We start from the raw sequence: 17163 nt of genomic DNA on the forward strand, positions 1-17163 counted from the left end.
GTGTGACAATGCAGGAGTTAAGGCCAGCGTGCTGCATGCAGAATGCTATGTACTTGGCTTGCAGCTCTTCCTGGCTGGGAGCTTACCCAAGAGAGGCGCAGCAACCATCGCCCTCTGGGCCAAACATACGCTGAAACTGCAGCTCAAGTTCTCATCACGTGAAATGTGGGTGGGAAGGAAAGGCTCAGTGCCTCTCCTTATTGGAGATGGCCAGTACCAGCACATCTAAGTCAGGGGACTTGGTTTTGAATGTACCACTCTAACCAGAATGCCAAATTGCTTTGAAGGAGGTCTGAACTAACCTAAAAAATAACAGCAAAAGCATGTGGAACTCCTGAACCATCACGACATTGTGGTTATTACAACTTAATAAAGGATAATTTGTGAGAAAAGTGTAATACCTTCCATTCAGATACAGGGGACGGGGTCATGAGCTTTCAGTTAGAGAAAGTTCTATGCATTCTAGTGCAATGTAGCACAGTGTCTCCTGAAACCAGGAGACACTTTTTTTTTTAAAGATCAATTTCAGATCCAGCAAGTCTCATAACTTCCTTGCCAGAGTAACAATCTTCGTTACTAGTACCTGACAGTAAAATTAGATGCTTCAAAGCTACTCGAGTTCTTTGCAATTTCTAATTTTTCTTGTTGAGTCAACTATGCAAATAAGTTGTTTAACACTATTTCCCACAGTATTCTCCTGGAGAAATGGCTCAAATTGCACCACGAGAGGTTTGGATTGGCCATCAGGAAGAAACTGATTATAAACTAGTTAGGGTTCTTCTGTATCCTACTAAAGCCCAACCTCAGTATTTTTTACTTTAGTACTAACCATTTGGGCAGGTGTGTTAGAAGATGATACTCTAGCAGCTCCTGTTTGATAGCATTTTTTAACCCTCCCTCTAAGAAGAAACAGATCAGCAATCTAATCTCTTGGAACTGATAAATTCAGCTGCATTCTTCAGCAGGGTACTTCAAAAATTATCTAAATTCTGTAAATCATACTTGTCAACGAGGAGGCTGGAATTTATTTGATGTGACTGTAGCAGTTTAAATGTTTTTTGCTCAGGAAAAATACATAGTGCTGAATCTTCTGGCCTAAGAGATGCAAGGCTGCCCCAGCTCCATGCCCCAGCTCCAAGCAGTGCTGAGGCTCAAGCACAGCACACACATGTAACATATGTATAGCCCACCTGCACACTAACACTACCGATCATACAGATAACCCATGCAGACACACAGGCAGCACCACTGGCTTCATTCTGCTTCCACCTCTGGCTGATGCAGGCTCTGACACAAGCACCACATCAGGAGCTAGCACTTGGTTTCCCTCTCAGCAGTTTGCCTCTCTGTTCACTGGTATCCAGATGCTGGTACTCAGGCTCCACTCACTCCTGCTGCTCCCACCACGGACACACGGGCCTCAGTGACCTGCTGTTCTATGTATTGCTGGCACTTCAGTCCACTCACACTTCACAGACCCTAAATCTATGGTTCAGCTCCAACTGGTGGACCTCAGACTCTGCCCACGCATCAAACCGGGAGTCCTTTCACCCAGGAAAAGCATTACAAACACTAGTCAGGTGCATGGCATGCCAGGCCAGTATACCCTTTATATAATTGGCATTTATATACCCTTACCCCACTATTTTCCCCATACTCATTTCTCCAAAAATGACCAAAATCCATCCGTTTCCCCGCTTTGGTTCATCACCTAAACACTGTGCAACCCTAAAATGCTTTTCCCCTGCATCCCCTGACTTGCCCCATAATCCCCTGGCAGCACCTGCCTTCCTAAGCCCAGAAAGTGCTTGAAGTGCTTACTAGCCCTAATGGGTCTCTCACATGGACAGTAGAGCTCAGGGACAGCCCTGGAAGAGCCTGGAGAGGGTGACACCTTTCTCAGAGTTTTTAACTTGGGTTCTCATTTATGTTGTTCTTCATGCTCCCCTGGCCTGTCGGGATGGGCCAGTGATGGACTGATGGCTTCTGGAATGGGTGTGGAAGGAGCTGGGGCATTTTGGGCATTTTCCCCACCTAACACTTTCTTCCTGCGTTCCTTTGAATGTATGGATGAGCTGAGCACTGGTCACATAAACTCACGGATTCTCAGCTTTATATGGGTGGAAGCTATCATGATTTTTTCCTAGGGTCTCATGAGCCCCTGAGACTTTACTCCTTCGATGCAGCGTGCAGACCCCTGATGGAGTGTGCACAGCAGTTGCAGCAGGGACACCATCAGAGCTGCTCCCAATCTGTCTTGAAGGTAGGTAAAAGAGAAAGATGCCTAGTTCTCTCAAAAGCACATCAGGCAATTCTTTCTAGTTTTAAATGCCAAAGGAGACAGGAAAATCTAGCTGTCCTCCCACTCCTTTATCCATCCCAGCGGAGCTTCTGGAAGCCAGCTAATTTTGTATTATTGAATCTTATGCAGAATAGCAGTGTGTTCTCTTCTTGTCACGATACATCTAATTCCAAATGCACAGTGACTTGGCAAACTATGGGAATGAGACAAGGACAGTGATACTATGTAAAATGCATCACTGATTGTTACATCAGAACTTATTTTGGACAGTGAAAAGAAATACTGCTTTGAAAAACTGCTAACAAAATTTAGGGCCTCTCTTTGAAGATTCAACACACAGATGGTCACTTGAATTTTCTTCAGCATTACATCTCATGCAATTCATGACAATTTCCCTGTTTATACATAACCTGTAAGCAAGAAAACTCAAAAGCATGACAGCTACCCTGCTGCATTAGTTGCCCTTATGGGCTTTCGAGTACATGCATAGTAGAATGATCTAACAAAAAAGCACTGTAATATTTTAAAGGAAAAATGTAAAGATTTTGGAAGAGCAGATTTAAAACTACAGAAGATAAATACTTCTAACTAATGAAATAATCAAAGGATCTCCACAGGAAAATAAAAACTGTATAACTAGGAAAGAAAAATGGAATTTCCTTTGAGCAGTGTGAATGGAAGAAAGAAATGTAGCCCAGGAAGCAAATGAGCAGCATAGCATAGCTGCTCTTTTACAGGAGTAAAAAAGAAAATGGATGGAAAAGGGCTCTAGAGGTCACTGTGTTTCTACACCACAGTCACATTAGGAAGGGCAAGAGCACATCATCACAACTTCAGAGCTAAGAGAAACACCTCGTCTTTGTATACAGTCCTGGCCCTCATACACCAGATAGCAAGACATGTATCTGGAGAAAGATTTTCTTCACCTCTAGAGAATTCATTGTGAGCCGGCAGAAAGATCATCTATTTACATAAAAAAAATTAAGAAAACATCCTGATCCAAACTGTCTGATCAATGACAGCATTTGAACATTTTAAATCTCTCACAGCTGAAACCATCTGATGAGCATTCAGCAAGCTACTGCAGTAACATAACACTGGCATATTTTTTTAACTCTTAAAAAGAATCTTATGCAACCCAAAGCAACGTACTTAGAACTCTGACATGATTGCCAAGGTTCTCACTTTCCAAAGGAGACACACTGTATAAAGAATGTACTTCATGCATAAAGGGCAACTGCTCAATCTACTGTGGCTTCCAAGAGTACCTTTAGTAGCTACAGTATTTCTAGATGAAACACTAAAAATCTTGTGGAAAGCATTAAATAAACAATTACAAGTAACATCTGAGTATTAGGAAATGCAGCTATGAATATGGAAGAAGCTCACTGTAATATACTTACATCTTGGCAGAACAAACCATTTGCTTTTTATGTTTTGCTAACAAGTGTACCTGGAAAGATTTACATATGTCAACTCAATAGATACCTGGAGGTGTGTATGTTTCTACTGAAGAGTGCACAAGAACAGACCGTCTCTTTGAAGGCATAGGCATTTTTCTCTCTTTGTATTTCGCAAGAGCTGCCTGCACTGCTTCAGTGTGGACATCTATATAGAAAACAAACACAAAAGGTTAGGAAATTAAATTCAACCACAATTTCTTTCTAAAAACACAGAAAGTACAAATGTCATCTATAACAGCTCCAATACAAAATCTGAACTGCATATGAGGGCCCTTATTGCTTTTGTCCTATACTTAGTCCAATTGCTTAGCTCACTTGTGGAACAGGTTCTCAGCCTCAATGACAGACTGAGCAGAAAGGGGAACAGAAAAGGTCCAAAGTTAAATTCCAGTAATGTGGTTTTGCACACAAGTGCGTCAATCAGTTCTGCTACTAATCCTAGTTCTTCAAATAGCAGCAGCTTAAACAATCTGTCCTGTCTGACTCTAGAAATGGCTGCTGCAAACTATATATGTCCCATATGGCTGCATCAATCTGATAAGGCCTGCCAAAAACCAAAAAGGAATATCTTTCAGGATGTTCCTTAATTGTGCTGTGACATTCAGAGAGAACCAAGATTAATTTTTGACCTATTTATATGTGTATAGAGTGGAGATGTTGTACCAGCTAATGAACCCTGTGCAACTCTGCAAGATGATTATTGTTTTGACTGATCATCAGACAATTCTGCAAGCAGCAATAAACTCACTGCTTGTAACCCATACACTTGTTGTTGGAACTGGTTTCCTCTTTAAAAACTTCCACCAGATGTTCTTTATGTTTTGTTGCTGTTGTTGCATTTTGCTACTAGAGTTTTGCATTCACTACTGGAATGTTACTTCCCATGTTAAGAAAGCAAGTATGACAGTTAGCAAGGCCAAAAGAGCATGGAGCATTGACTGGTGTAGGATCAAGTTCTCTTACACAACAAGAAAACACAATATTCTATGACTGCCACAAAGGTGTCACACCTGCACACCAAACAGAGTTTTTCATCAGCTGGAGCAGACATCTCGTGGCCTATTCTGTACATTGTACATTCAGTGCAGCAGGCCACTCAGAAGGGCACAGCAGTACAGAGCTGGCTATTACAGGCTGAAGAACAGTTATGAAGAAGAACTGAAATAGTGGAAAGGGAAAGCAGAGTTGCTGGGAAAGCATCTTCAGAAGCCCTAAAGGCTTACCAGCTAACTCATCTGGGTTTATAGCCAAAACCAGGTAGCAAATGGTCTGAAGAAGAGAGAAGGAAAAGGAGTCTTCATAGAAAGTGCACATCCTCAGAAGAGGAAAACCAGCAATAACAGCAATACACTGGATTAAAGTGTCCTCTGAATTGTGGGGTACATGGCACATAGGGTTGTCAGCCTGCAAAAATGTCTGCAAAGCCGCAGTGTTTCTCACCTTGTCTATCACACTGTCATCATTAAACTCTGAAATGTCAAGTGCTGTTCAGAGAACACTTACATAATTTATTGCCTACATTATTTATTAACAGTATTCCATTGGTGGAAATTTTCAGTTAATATTTACTGCTCGGAGATAAGATCTGTAGGTGACAAGGATTACTGTCAATTTACATGGAAGGCAACTCTGGAAAACTACAGAAAACTGTTTTCAGTAGATTTTTATAATCGCTGCAAAAAGAGATTCTGTTCTACAAACAACTGCATTCCACTCTTACCAGTTACTCTTGCAAAGACTTAGAAAAGCTGTTAAGATGCAAAGAAAGGAAAGACCGATATAAAGTGTAGGCTGGAAGGAAATAAAGAAATAAGATTCTCCCCCCACAAGACCAAAGAACAAATAAGGCACGCAACTGATAGAAGAAGCAGTAGTGGCCAAAATTATTGCCTAAATGTTGTGAAAGACAAGAAGCTTTAACATGCGCCAACAGAGTGAAATGTAAAAGGTAACATTTCAGGTTGCTGCTGGTAGTGGACAACGTCTTTTTGCAGAAAGTACTTTCAACATAGTTAAAACCTCTATGATAAATGGAGGTTACTTTGCAAAGCACAACAGTGACTCTTTGTGCCAAAGTATTTTTGGGAACAGAGTGAAGCTATTTAAGCAGTGGCTTGTATTTTCTGAGATGTCAACATTTCTGTTCATACTCTACAAATGCACAAATCTCACAGCAGGAATAGCCACAAAAACCAGCATCAGCAGTGATGTAAAGCATTTGATGATTAGAATCAATCAGATGACTCAATATCTGTTAGAGTCAGAGCACAAACACTTGAAAAATCCTTGTGTTTTTCTTTTAGTTTATCTTTGTCATTCAAGTACAAAAGACAACCACTAATCCAATAAACTCGGACTACTTCTTTAGTTAAAAGTTAGAGGAAAAAGTGTAAACAATCTAGTCTACTGGCATCTCTACTTAAATTTGTTTGGAAGGGCACAAGCTAAACATAAATCAAGCAAATGATTCACTATTTGGTTTGGATATCACTTGAGCACGTTAAGCCTTGTGATATATTACAAAAGGGAAAAAGAAATCCAATTACATATGTAAAAATGAACTTTTTCTGCCCAAGAGTTTAAACTTTGAAGTGATCAACATTAGGTACAAAGAGGAACAAGGAACAGTGATGGAATTCTTCATTGGCCATAAGCGGAAAAAGATAATCCCAAAAGCCACCCATCAGGCTTTATCTCAGATAGCCACCCATTAACAGGATTGCCTGAACACTCAATGATCATTCAGAAAAAAAACGTTAATAGAATGCAAAAGTATTGGCTTCACTCAAGACCAGTGAGACTGACAGCAGTATTTCAGAGTTACTGAAAGTCACTTTAAATAGATTTAAATCAACAGTACCATGGAAATATTAGGAAAGGAAGCAGCACTGATAATTAGCTCTGATAGACTAATATTTAAAAGCCATTTCTATTAATAAGCAATTATCTAGCTGAACTGGTTTAATAGCCACCTACTGCTACATCCTGCATTGAAAAGCTAAAGAGTCCTATGCTGAATTTCCCCCAAACAATACCAGTAATATATCAGGGTTGTTTGCTTGCTTTCTGTTTGCTCTTAAGTATCCTTGGTGCAAACTAAGTAAGATGCTTGAAGCTGTAAGACAAGAAAAGTAGCAATGTATACAATGTATCTCTATGGATCCTCCCAGCTCTCCTGGCTAATACAAATAGTATTCTCTATTTGTAATTGTGCTCTTCTTGCCAATTTTATTTCTGTTAGTTCAACACAATCAACCTAATTAGTTACCTTCTATCAGGTTCACTACTCACCTTGTAATTTACCTGGAAGCTACTTGTTCATCATGGCTGTAATTCAAACACTATACCTACTTTCCTAGTATGTATTCAGCAGTAAAATTACATTGAAGGCACATTCAAAATGCAAACATAAATATACACGAATAATTTTTGCATTAATCAGATATTAGCAGGACAAAGGGAAATGGATTTAAGTTGAAAGAGGGTAGATTTAGGCTGGATGTTAGGGGGAAGTTCTTTATTAGGAGAGTGGTGAGGTCCTGAAACAGGCTGCCCAGGGAGGTTGTGGATGCCCCGTCCTTGGAGGTGTTCAAGGCCAGGTTGGATGGGGCCCTGGACAACCTGATCTAGTAAATGTGGAAGTTTGGTGGCCCTGCCAGGCAGAGGGGCTGGAACTTCATGATCCTTGAGGTTCCACATCATTCTGTGATTCTGTGATCTCTTTTCATTAACTTTCATACTACATGATCTCTGAAATTCAGGACCTTCCTTGTACAACCAACAATATAAAAATGAGGGTTGCTCAAAAAATGATGCCTCCTATTTTATGATGTTGGCCCATGACGTCAAAGACCGATGGTGGTGTGGCAAGAAAAACTGAACCTTCCCACCATATTCTGTTATACTTTATTACCATGTGACAGGTGGCAGCAGAGGGGCATTTCCCCCACATGGAAAAAATTGTACCCATTGGCATTCATCAACACTTCCTGAACATATACAAAGACCAAACAGTGGATGTGGGCACAGTTCGTAGTGGATGCCACATTTCTACAGTGACAACAGTCACCTCTACTGATGGAGATCTTGACAAGCATAGCATTCAACCTCTAGTTCATCACTGGCAAAAAATGAATAGCTAATGGCAGTGACTATGATGAAAAATAGACCTTTGTAGCTGAGAATTTGCTCTATCAAATAGTGCTATTGTGCTCTTCGTATCATTTGTAGTTTCCATGAAAATAAATAGGAGGCATTATTTTAATGGTGATCAATGTGGAATTATGGAACAACTTGGGTTGAAATATATAGACAGATAAAAAAATACCACCAGTAAATCTGATACATGGTGACTGTTATATCCTCTGTTTAAAGAACATAAACACTGATGACAGATTCATAGAATGGCATAGGTTAGAAGGAACCTTAAAAGCCCATCCATTTCTTTGCCCCTGCTGTAGACTGGCTGCCCCCATGAGCTTATGCTGCCCAGGGCCCCATACAGCCTAGCTCTGAGCACCTCCAGGAATGGGGCACCCACAGCTCTGGGCAGCAGAGCAAGCTCCTCACTGCCCTCTGAGTGAAGAATTTCTGCCTAACACTGAAACCTCCCCTCTCTTAGTTGAAAGCCATTCCCCCTTGTCCTGTCAGACCATGTAAAAAATCACTATCCAAAATCTGAAGCTCTCTTTGAGACCAAAAAGGCCACAACAAGGTCTCCCTGAGGCGTTCTCTGCTCAGGTTTGAATAAATCCAACTGCCTCAGCCATACTTCATAGAAATACACCACAAATCTTTCCCAGGAATTCTTATTCTCAGAATACTGAAGGTGTCTCATTTATCCTTCAGTTTTTCTCAAAGAATTCATACAGATACATCAACTTGATTTCCAATGCAAGTTTTTTTAAATGCCAACAATGTAAATATGATCTGACACTCAGTAGTTACAAAGCAAGGTGACCCAAGACTAACAGCATATTAAGGATACATAGTGCATGTCATTACTTGCACTGTCTATAACCAGCGCTGAGGTGCATAACGACCACGGCAAGCAAAAATTAGTTATGAGTTAAATGTATTTATCAGAGAAAAGCTTCCAAACACCTGCTTTTTCTCACTATTGTGACAAGGGATTTCACAGGGAAGCAGTGTATTCTGACCACCTGAAAAGCAACAATGGGTACAGGATGTGATGGTGATAACAATATTTTCACAAAGTTTCCAAAACAGGTTAGTCACAGTGGTGTCCATTTAAAATTGATGTAGAATATCCATTGTGACATTTCCTTTTCTTGTGCACTTGTTTTAAACCAGGAAATATTTGAAAGTGAGCTGCAGTAAATATAATAATCATATAACCTTCCTTTAATAAGCAGCCTAGTCAAACAAACAACAACAACAAAAAACAGTGAAAAAAAAACAGAGCCCACATGCTGTAGTCTTCTAAATGTTTAAATAACTGCTCTAGAGACTGGAAACCAGACCAGCAAACAAGAAAAAATCATTAAGCATGGAGTAAATTCACAGTAATAAAGAAGTCACAAAGCATGGCTACAATTTCCTCCTCATGTGCAAAGCTCCTCAAAAAATACTCATTAGCTCTCCCCTTTTTCCAAAATACTCCCAACTTTCTCGTTAGAAATATGCACTACTGTGCTGCTAATTCTTTTCAGTTCATACACCTGATGTTGTAGCTACTTATCTTTTACCTACCAGATCGGAAGCGCTCATCCCTCGAGTTCGTGGAATGCGATTTCTGCTGCTTAGACACAACAGCAGTAGCTTGTGAGGTGCCTGGGACTCTGTTCTCTGCTTGCAGGGATGGATCCACACCTGAAATTTATTTCAATACAAATTCAGGTTCTCAGATAAAACACCCGCTTCTCATGTTTAAAGTCTACTACCACCCTTGACACCTACTTACAAATCAACCGGAGCCCGGAGTCCTTTAAAAACAGAACTGTCCACCTGCATTTTAAATTCTTGAAAATAAAACCAAATTTGATGTGATTACCATTTCACCCAGAATATAAAAATCTCTTCTGAACAGAAAAATAGCTTTGCTCCTATCAGCGTACATTTATCATTAGGTGTTGTGTACCCCATTTGGATCGTCATGGAGAAAGGGTCATGGAGAAGAGGGAGAGGGACCACATTCACCCCCAGCTTAACATGAGACAACAAGAGAAACATTACACACATGCTTACAATTACACATCAGACTTGGAGATGCTGAAATTACACAATTAGACCGCTCTACCTTTCAAATAATACTTGAACAATTCTGTCAAATTCCTTCCAACTCTAAAAATAAGACAGCTAAGTAATATTTAGGAATCCACACGTCTCTTCAATTTACATCCATTTAATAGAACAATACTAGGAGGAATCACATTTTACAATAGCTCTACAACTAATGAGTTATTGTACAGAAGTAACAAAACTTCTTTCATGCCGTTATATTTCTTGTTAGAGAAAAAATGAGGGCAACAAAACCCACAGAACCAGCAGGATTTTTGTATCTGTAAGTAACACACCAGCCTGTTTCAGGGGCAGCAGCTGCAGTCCTCAAGGCGTTCATCAGAGACTGAATGACATGTTACTCTTCCTGTGCTTTGCCCTTGAACACAGTTGTTCACAAACACACATACTGCCCCAAAGCAATGCCATGAATAAGGTGTGATTGTGAAGTGACAGATATTTTTCTCCGGTAAGATAGATCCTGCAGATGAGTAGTAAGGAGATGTGATCAGATTTTTCCTTGAGGTGAATACCTGACTGCAACCCTACACATTCCACACGAAAATTTGCAGGCAATGTGTTTATGTTGACTGAAAACGGGATCAAAAATGTACCAGAAAATGGATGATGTTTTCAGTGATCCTGAAACTTGTTCTCAAATCCCTTTATCAAATGGGAAGCGTGGCTGTGTATTTTTCACTCTTCACAAGACTGCGTTAGGATGAAACACTAAAATGTGTGACATTATTTGCCATAACTTGAACCTGCCACAATCCAAGTGTCATTCTGAACACTGCTTATTAGTTGTGCATTGCCCCCACGTGGTCTGAGTAGCAGAAACACTCATGACAGAGATGTATCGCAACAATACTGCATATTATTTTACACTGTTTTGAGCTTCTTGAATTGCTGAAATGACAACATCTGTCAGCACCACACGAGCATTCTGGACATTTCTTCTGCAGCGAAAATGTTAACTTATTAAATTACTTTATGAAATAGCACAAGTCCAAGTTTAATAACTGGATAAGGAAACTTGTATGGCCGTTTAATAACAAAAGCGTGTGCCCTCACATAGGTAGGCTGAAGCATCAGTAACAGCAAGCACTGTGTTTCACTCGCTGAGCGGCAGAAGTGCACGTCACACGTAACACACGCAGATGTCGACCTGAATGTGGGGCAAACCCAAGAGGCACCTTGAGACCTGCCCCGTCAAGCCAGTAATAAACCCAAATATTTCCAAAGGAGAACAATTGACTGTGGAGCTGAGTAAGGACATGGAGCTGAGTAAGAACTTGGAGCTTCATTCATTTTAAAGAATGAAAACGTTTAAAGAGCTAATGCTCCCACAAGCACTTCTGCAGAATTAAGTTTCCAAAAGAAAAGCCCATTTAATCAGCAAACAGAATCAATTCAATGTAGCTGATACTTGAAGAGCAGTGAAAATGCTTGCAAAATGCATTTTGCATTTCATGCAAACAGAAGTTTTACATAGCCACAAGTCAAGAATCCAGCAAGATTTGTTGATTTACACCTGGTAAATAACTGTGTATTTCATGAAAAAGATTAAAGCAAGTCATCTCAAAATCTGTGCCAAGAGAAGAACAGATGCAAAAGGGTAATGCGATAACCAGGGCAGCAGAAAAGACTACAGGGAAGAACAAGCTAAGCTGGATTTCTCCCTATTTACAACATTTCCAAAAAAAAAACCAAAAACCAACAGTGAATACACGAGGGAGGACCCGACCCAACCAGGTGTGAAGCATCAGCTCAGTTGTGGTTGATCTCATGGTTCTCGTGGGGTGAAGGAGGCAATAAACGGGGGAAAATGACTTTTTTATTTTTTTGCTATTTTTTTTTCCCCAAAGAAGAGCATTACTAACTGTTAGTGGAGGAAGAAGCCTACATCACACTCACAACTCCTGGCTCTCTCACAGTCCCACAGCTGATACAACCAATCTTTCAGGCTTCTGCAATAGTGTGTATGGTATACATGTAAGCAAGCAACTGCAGAACCTTTGAGTCAGGACCCCTCAGGCTGCAACCAAGACACTGTCCCACAATTTGAGATCACCTATTTGGCTGTACCAGCAGCGGTGATGGAGAAGCGAGGATGAGAAGGTATCCCAAATAAGCACAAGAGAGTTTGCAAAGGCTTGCAAACTCCAAACCCTGAACCTCCCTTTTCTCCAACACTTACAGGGCTGATCGCTGTGAATTAGCATTAAGGCAGTCGAACAGTGACAAAATGACTAACAAACCTCAGAAGTTCCCTTTAAATATGATGATGTGCAAAATGATGACTCTTGGAAATCAGGTCTGTTTTTCCTCAACCACATGCCAGAAAAATCCTGCTTCACAAGCTTGGTGAACTTCTTAATTCATTCTGCTTCTACACAAATCACTACCTTAGTCTCCAGCAAAAGCATCTGGATAATTAGGCTATCTCCCTCTGTTTACATTGAAGATCTTTACAAATATAACATTCTAAGATGTATACATTAATGAAACACAATCCACCATTACTATAGTTGGCCCATTTTTAACTTAGCTAAAATCAGCAAAAATGAAAAGTCATCTTAAAGAAGCCCTAGGTGAACACTCAGTCCAATCAACTGGAAATTATTATTTGAATCAGAACTGTATTTGTCCATCCACTAACAGTGAAGAGTCAAAGCTACTGGTGATGTTTCTAGTGATTTTATACAAGCAAAAATCATTTTACTGTAACAGCACTGCACAGTTTCTCATGCAAAGACACTTTGCTGGCACTGCTGGGGAAGATGCCCAGCTAAGCACACCTGGAATCAGATACGCAGAGATAAAAATTAGAAAAACAAGTTATAAAACAATAGTACTCAATCAGGGCACATAGTCTGAGTTTGTGAGCTCTCCAGGGTAAAGCACTGCTTTTCTTGCTTGAATAGATTTCAGCACAATGCAGAAATGTTCTCACCCAAACCTGCAGTCACAAAGTACTGAATAGCAACTTAAATTCGCTTTTATTTTCCCCACTTTCTCTGACATTCTGAAGTCATGTTATGAAGTACGTACATTCCTGAGATGCCCAAGTAATAGAAAACTGTGATTAGAAGAGACTGCTGGAGCTCATCTTGTCCAAACCTCTGCTCAGGCCCAGCCACTTCAAGCTCAGGACAGGCTACCCAGGGCAGCCATAACCATCACCCCATAGATGGCTCTGGTGAAACAGCTTCTGTGCTTAATGTACGTAGAATCATAGTTTTCAGAGCTGGAAGAGATCCATAAGGATCAGAGTTCAACTCCTTGCTCCACACAAGGCTATCTAAAAATTAAACTGTATGTCAGAGTACTACCCAAGTAATGCTTGAACTCCAGCAATCATACTGATTTTATTAGAATGGTGTTATACTAATGCTAAAGGTAATCGTTTTGTTAACTACTTTGTATCTATACAAATACAGCTTGTATAGGGAAGTCTTTCCTCCTTAGCCCCATAACTACCATGGCACACATTAAAAAAAATAGACATTTAACCACAGTATGTTGCACTGAAGAAAGAAGACTCGGGTTTGAAAGTAAAAACATTTTTATATATACGTATATATATATATATATATATTTCACCTTAGGAAAATGAACTGCATATTTTACTGCAATAAATTTGTGACCATGTAATATGAAAGCTTGTGCTGTTCAATCACCAACAAACTGAGGAGGATAAAAAATTCAAGTAATGTAAAAAAACTTTTTTACTGCCAAAAAAGTCAACCTACCAGCACAATTTCCGCATTCCTACTCCCAAAACAACACATTAGGAAATTTGATCACAAACATTTCCTGCTGTAATGCTAAAACCAGTTAATTAGAAAGGCAGATGAACAGCAATCTCTTGGTATATTCAGAAATTATTAGAATCATAGAATGGCCTGGGTTGAAAAGGACCACAATGACCATCTGGTTTCAAACCATCTTTTAGAACTGTAATTTGTTCTTTGGCCATGAACTCATTCAGGTTCTACTACACTGTAGTAGCAACCTGAGTAATGAGACCGTGGAGACCATTTCTACTTGCATAAGATGCTGTTGAGCTTATGAACTTGGGGATAAAGAGGATTTAAACTTCAATTGATTTAGACAGTAATAAAAGTCTCTAGGAAACTTCTCATAAGTGAAAACATGAGAAGTCACTGCACTTAATAGGGCACAGGAATGCAAACTTCATAATCCACAAGTTACTGATAGCAAGCTTTAAACACCCTATCTGCAAGGTTATGAACCAGGAAATACATGACTTTCCAATGCATTTTGTGATTATGAACTAGAGTGGACAGATGGCTCTTACATACAATACTTCTATCTAAGAACAGTAGAATGACAGCTACTTACATAGAATGACAACTGCTTTATCTAGAAAAATGAAATTCAAGTGGACGGTAAGGAACTCATGGAGGAAAAAAGTCTGGTTTTAAAAGAGTTCTGATAGTACTGATACCTTAAACCGATATTACTTGCATAATCATCTAGCTTTTTAGTCTGGGATCTAAAACAGTTGCTTTTTATGTAAAACAACATTATGCAGTAGAACTACCTGCAGATATGTAGAGAATATTACTACTGTCTGACTCTCTCACCTTATGCTTAAGGGCCAATTAGTAGAAGACTACTGCTGAAGTCTGAACTAGGACAACTAAACTTTGATTTCATTGGCTGCTTTGGCACAAATGCTTGCAATCTGAAAAAAGCTGAGTATATGGAGCAAGTCTGAGTGACAGTCGTGTAGATTAAGTTAAATACACTGTTTAGTTACAAGCGACCTCTTGTGAGAGGGCCTCCAGGACTCACTGTTGTTTTAGAACTTAGTGTTAGGAATGCATATGCTAAATCAGAAGTTAAAATGTTACATAACTGAATGAGACCAGGGAGCTTGCCCAGTTTCTTCAACTTTGCTCTCTTGCAATAGGCAACTTGTTCAAAAGTGCTTTGCTTTTACAGGGGCTGAGAGACAAGTCAGAGGTTGAAATTGCTGAACTGAGTCTGTTTTGCTCTGCAGTCTTCACAGACACTGACAGCTGTAACAGGATACTTAGAACTTACATTTGTCAGTGTATCTTCTCTAAATCCAAGTGCATGATCAATATAGATATTTTAATCACAAAAGGCAGACTCTTCTCAAACCACACTGAGGATGTAAACCTTAGTACTACTCTGTACTTAACTGTAGGACTTAACTGCCCTTGAGAGAGATTATGAAGAAGTTGGGATAGACTCGGTAGAAGCAAAGGCTGATGAAGAAATACTGCAAAACGAAGTCATGAAAAGTGTGTTCTGTAACAGCAACAATTGAACTGCAGAACCCTGTTCATTTGCTCGTTTTCAAATGCAGTTGTAAATGCTGTACTATTGATGCTTTTCTTTGTTACTATTTACACATACAGTTGCTGTGTAAGGACGGCTTGAAAGTTTTTGGTAGCACCTAGTCTTGTGCAACTGAAAGATTATTTTGTGGCTTTTGTTTTTTGGTTGGTTGGGTGGGTTTTGTTTTGTTTTTTAGGAAAGCCATAAGGCTTTCAATAAAAAGGACTGGATGCAATTGACTGATGTTAATTAGCAGATGCTTCTCTTCACAGATTGTGTGGTAAGCTTTTTCTAGGTGAAACGTCATTTGAGGCAACCTCTACAAACCCTGCTTTGTAATGCTGTAATTTTACACAATCTTACAATGACAACACAGAAAAAAACCCTTCAGTTTTAGTCTAATCTAGCTAAACTACTTTAGTCACTTTCTGGTTAAAATTAAAGGGAGGAAGAATATATGTACATGCTTTTAATGTAACAGTTAACTTTTTATTAACTGGAATAGTACACTGCAGCTGTTATTTTAAAAGGTAAATTAATGCTAACACACTAGATCTGGTTAATTTGCTGGGTATTCTACTTCTGCAATTAAAAAAAAATACCTAAAGAGCATATAGTGATGTATGTGCTGTTTTTACTTTACCAAAGGATGAACGCCTGTCAAACACCTGTAACAATTTCTGTGCTTTGACATTTTACTTTCTTTACATGGGATTTCTTTGTATGTTAGCAGGAAAAAAGAAACCGATGTCTTTGAATACTTGAAAGCCTGCAACTGAACTCTAAATTACACTTATTGTTGAAAGGGATGCACAAGCATCCTCACAACATCAGAAGCAGCTTCAAAACAATCTTCAGAGCCAGGATACCAGAGTATTACAAAGTACAGAGCTACTCATTCCTTGAACTCTGGTAGTGCCAGCCCAAACACCTCAAACTGAGCAGGCAGATCTAACTGTGACCAAATGTCTTCTCTCACTGTACAGGTACAGGAGGATTTGAGGAATTTAGTGATAAAGCAATACAGCCTAGGTCCAACTTTTAAAGTTAACAGCTGATGAGCACTCATATGCACCTAAAAAGCAAAGAGGCCTGTAAGTAGAGTACTCAACCTGCCATTTGAATACTCTAATGTCTTTCAAAAATCACATAAATCAAATTCTATCTTGAACAGGCTCCTTAGCAACACTGCTGAAGTTCAGTCTCAAGATGGGTGAAGAATCAGCATCACTAACAGAACTACCTTATCACTGTAGAAATAATCTGGATATGGGAGTTGAATCCATCCTTAGAAGCTCGCTGATGACAGGGAGAAAGGTGCTGTTCACTCTGTAGGTATGACAGGCCTTGGGGGGGCTCACTCCGTGAATTGCACAGTGGGCCACCCAGGAATGGATTATCTACGTCTGACCAATCTAGGGTAGAGATACATGGCTAGACTTATGGAATGTGTTTAAACATAGAACCATCCTTGTCTACCACATTTTGGCCACCAACCTCTACATTCACTGGGAAACTATGAAGCTGACACACTGGCTGGTATCTGGTGGACTGAGGACTCACCACCTGAGAACATCACCTGCTAGTTACATCAGAAGCAAAAGATAATGTGGTCTGCTGCTAAAGCATGGGGGCTGCCCAAAAAACTACCTGATATTGCCCAGGCATGCTGAGACTGCAATGCTTACTTCAAGATGAGACCAAGACTGCTGCCTGAAACAACAACCCATCTTGCTAGAGGACACAATCCTCTCTGACAATGACAGGTCGATTACACTCGGTCGCTCCCTTGTCCTGAGGGGGAAGAGATATGCCCTGACC

The 17163-nt window shown here is 39.9% G+C and overlaps 1 protein-coding gene across 5 annotated transcripts in view; it reads right to left on the minus strand.

Annotated features, from left to right (window-relative positions):
* Nucleotides 1-17163, minus strand: part of DIP2A (disco interacting protein 2 homolog A) — a 90026-nt gene that overhangs the window by 49869 nt on the left and 22994 nt on the right. For all 5 annotated transcript variants that reach the window (XM_072341259.1, XM_072341264.1, XM_072341263.1 and 2 more), the window contains exons 3-4: nucleotides 9478-9597; nucleotides 3791-3910 (exon numbers count right to left, since the gene is read on the minus strand). In XM_072341259.1, coding sequence (XP_072197360.1) covers nucleotides 3791-3910; nucleotides 9478-9597 — 240 coding nt within the window. The remainder of the gene's footprint in view (nucleotides 1-3790; nucleotides 3911-9477; nucleotides 9598-17163) is intronic.

Source organism: Excalfactoria chinensis, chromosome 7, assembly GCF_039878825.1.
Source record: "Excalfactoria chinensis isolate bCotChi1 chromosome 7, bCotChi1.hap2, whole genome shotgun sequence".
In the NCBI taxonomy this organism is placed as follows: Eukaryota; Metazoa; Chordata; class Aves; order Galliformes; family Phasianidae; genus Excalfactoria; species Excalfactoria chinensis.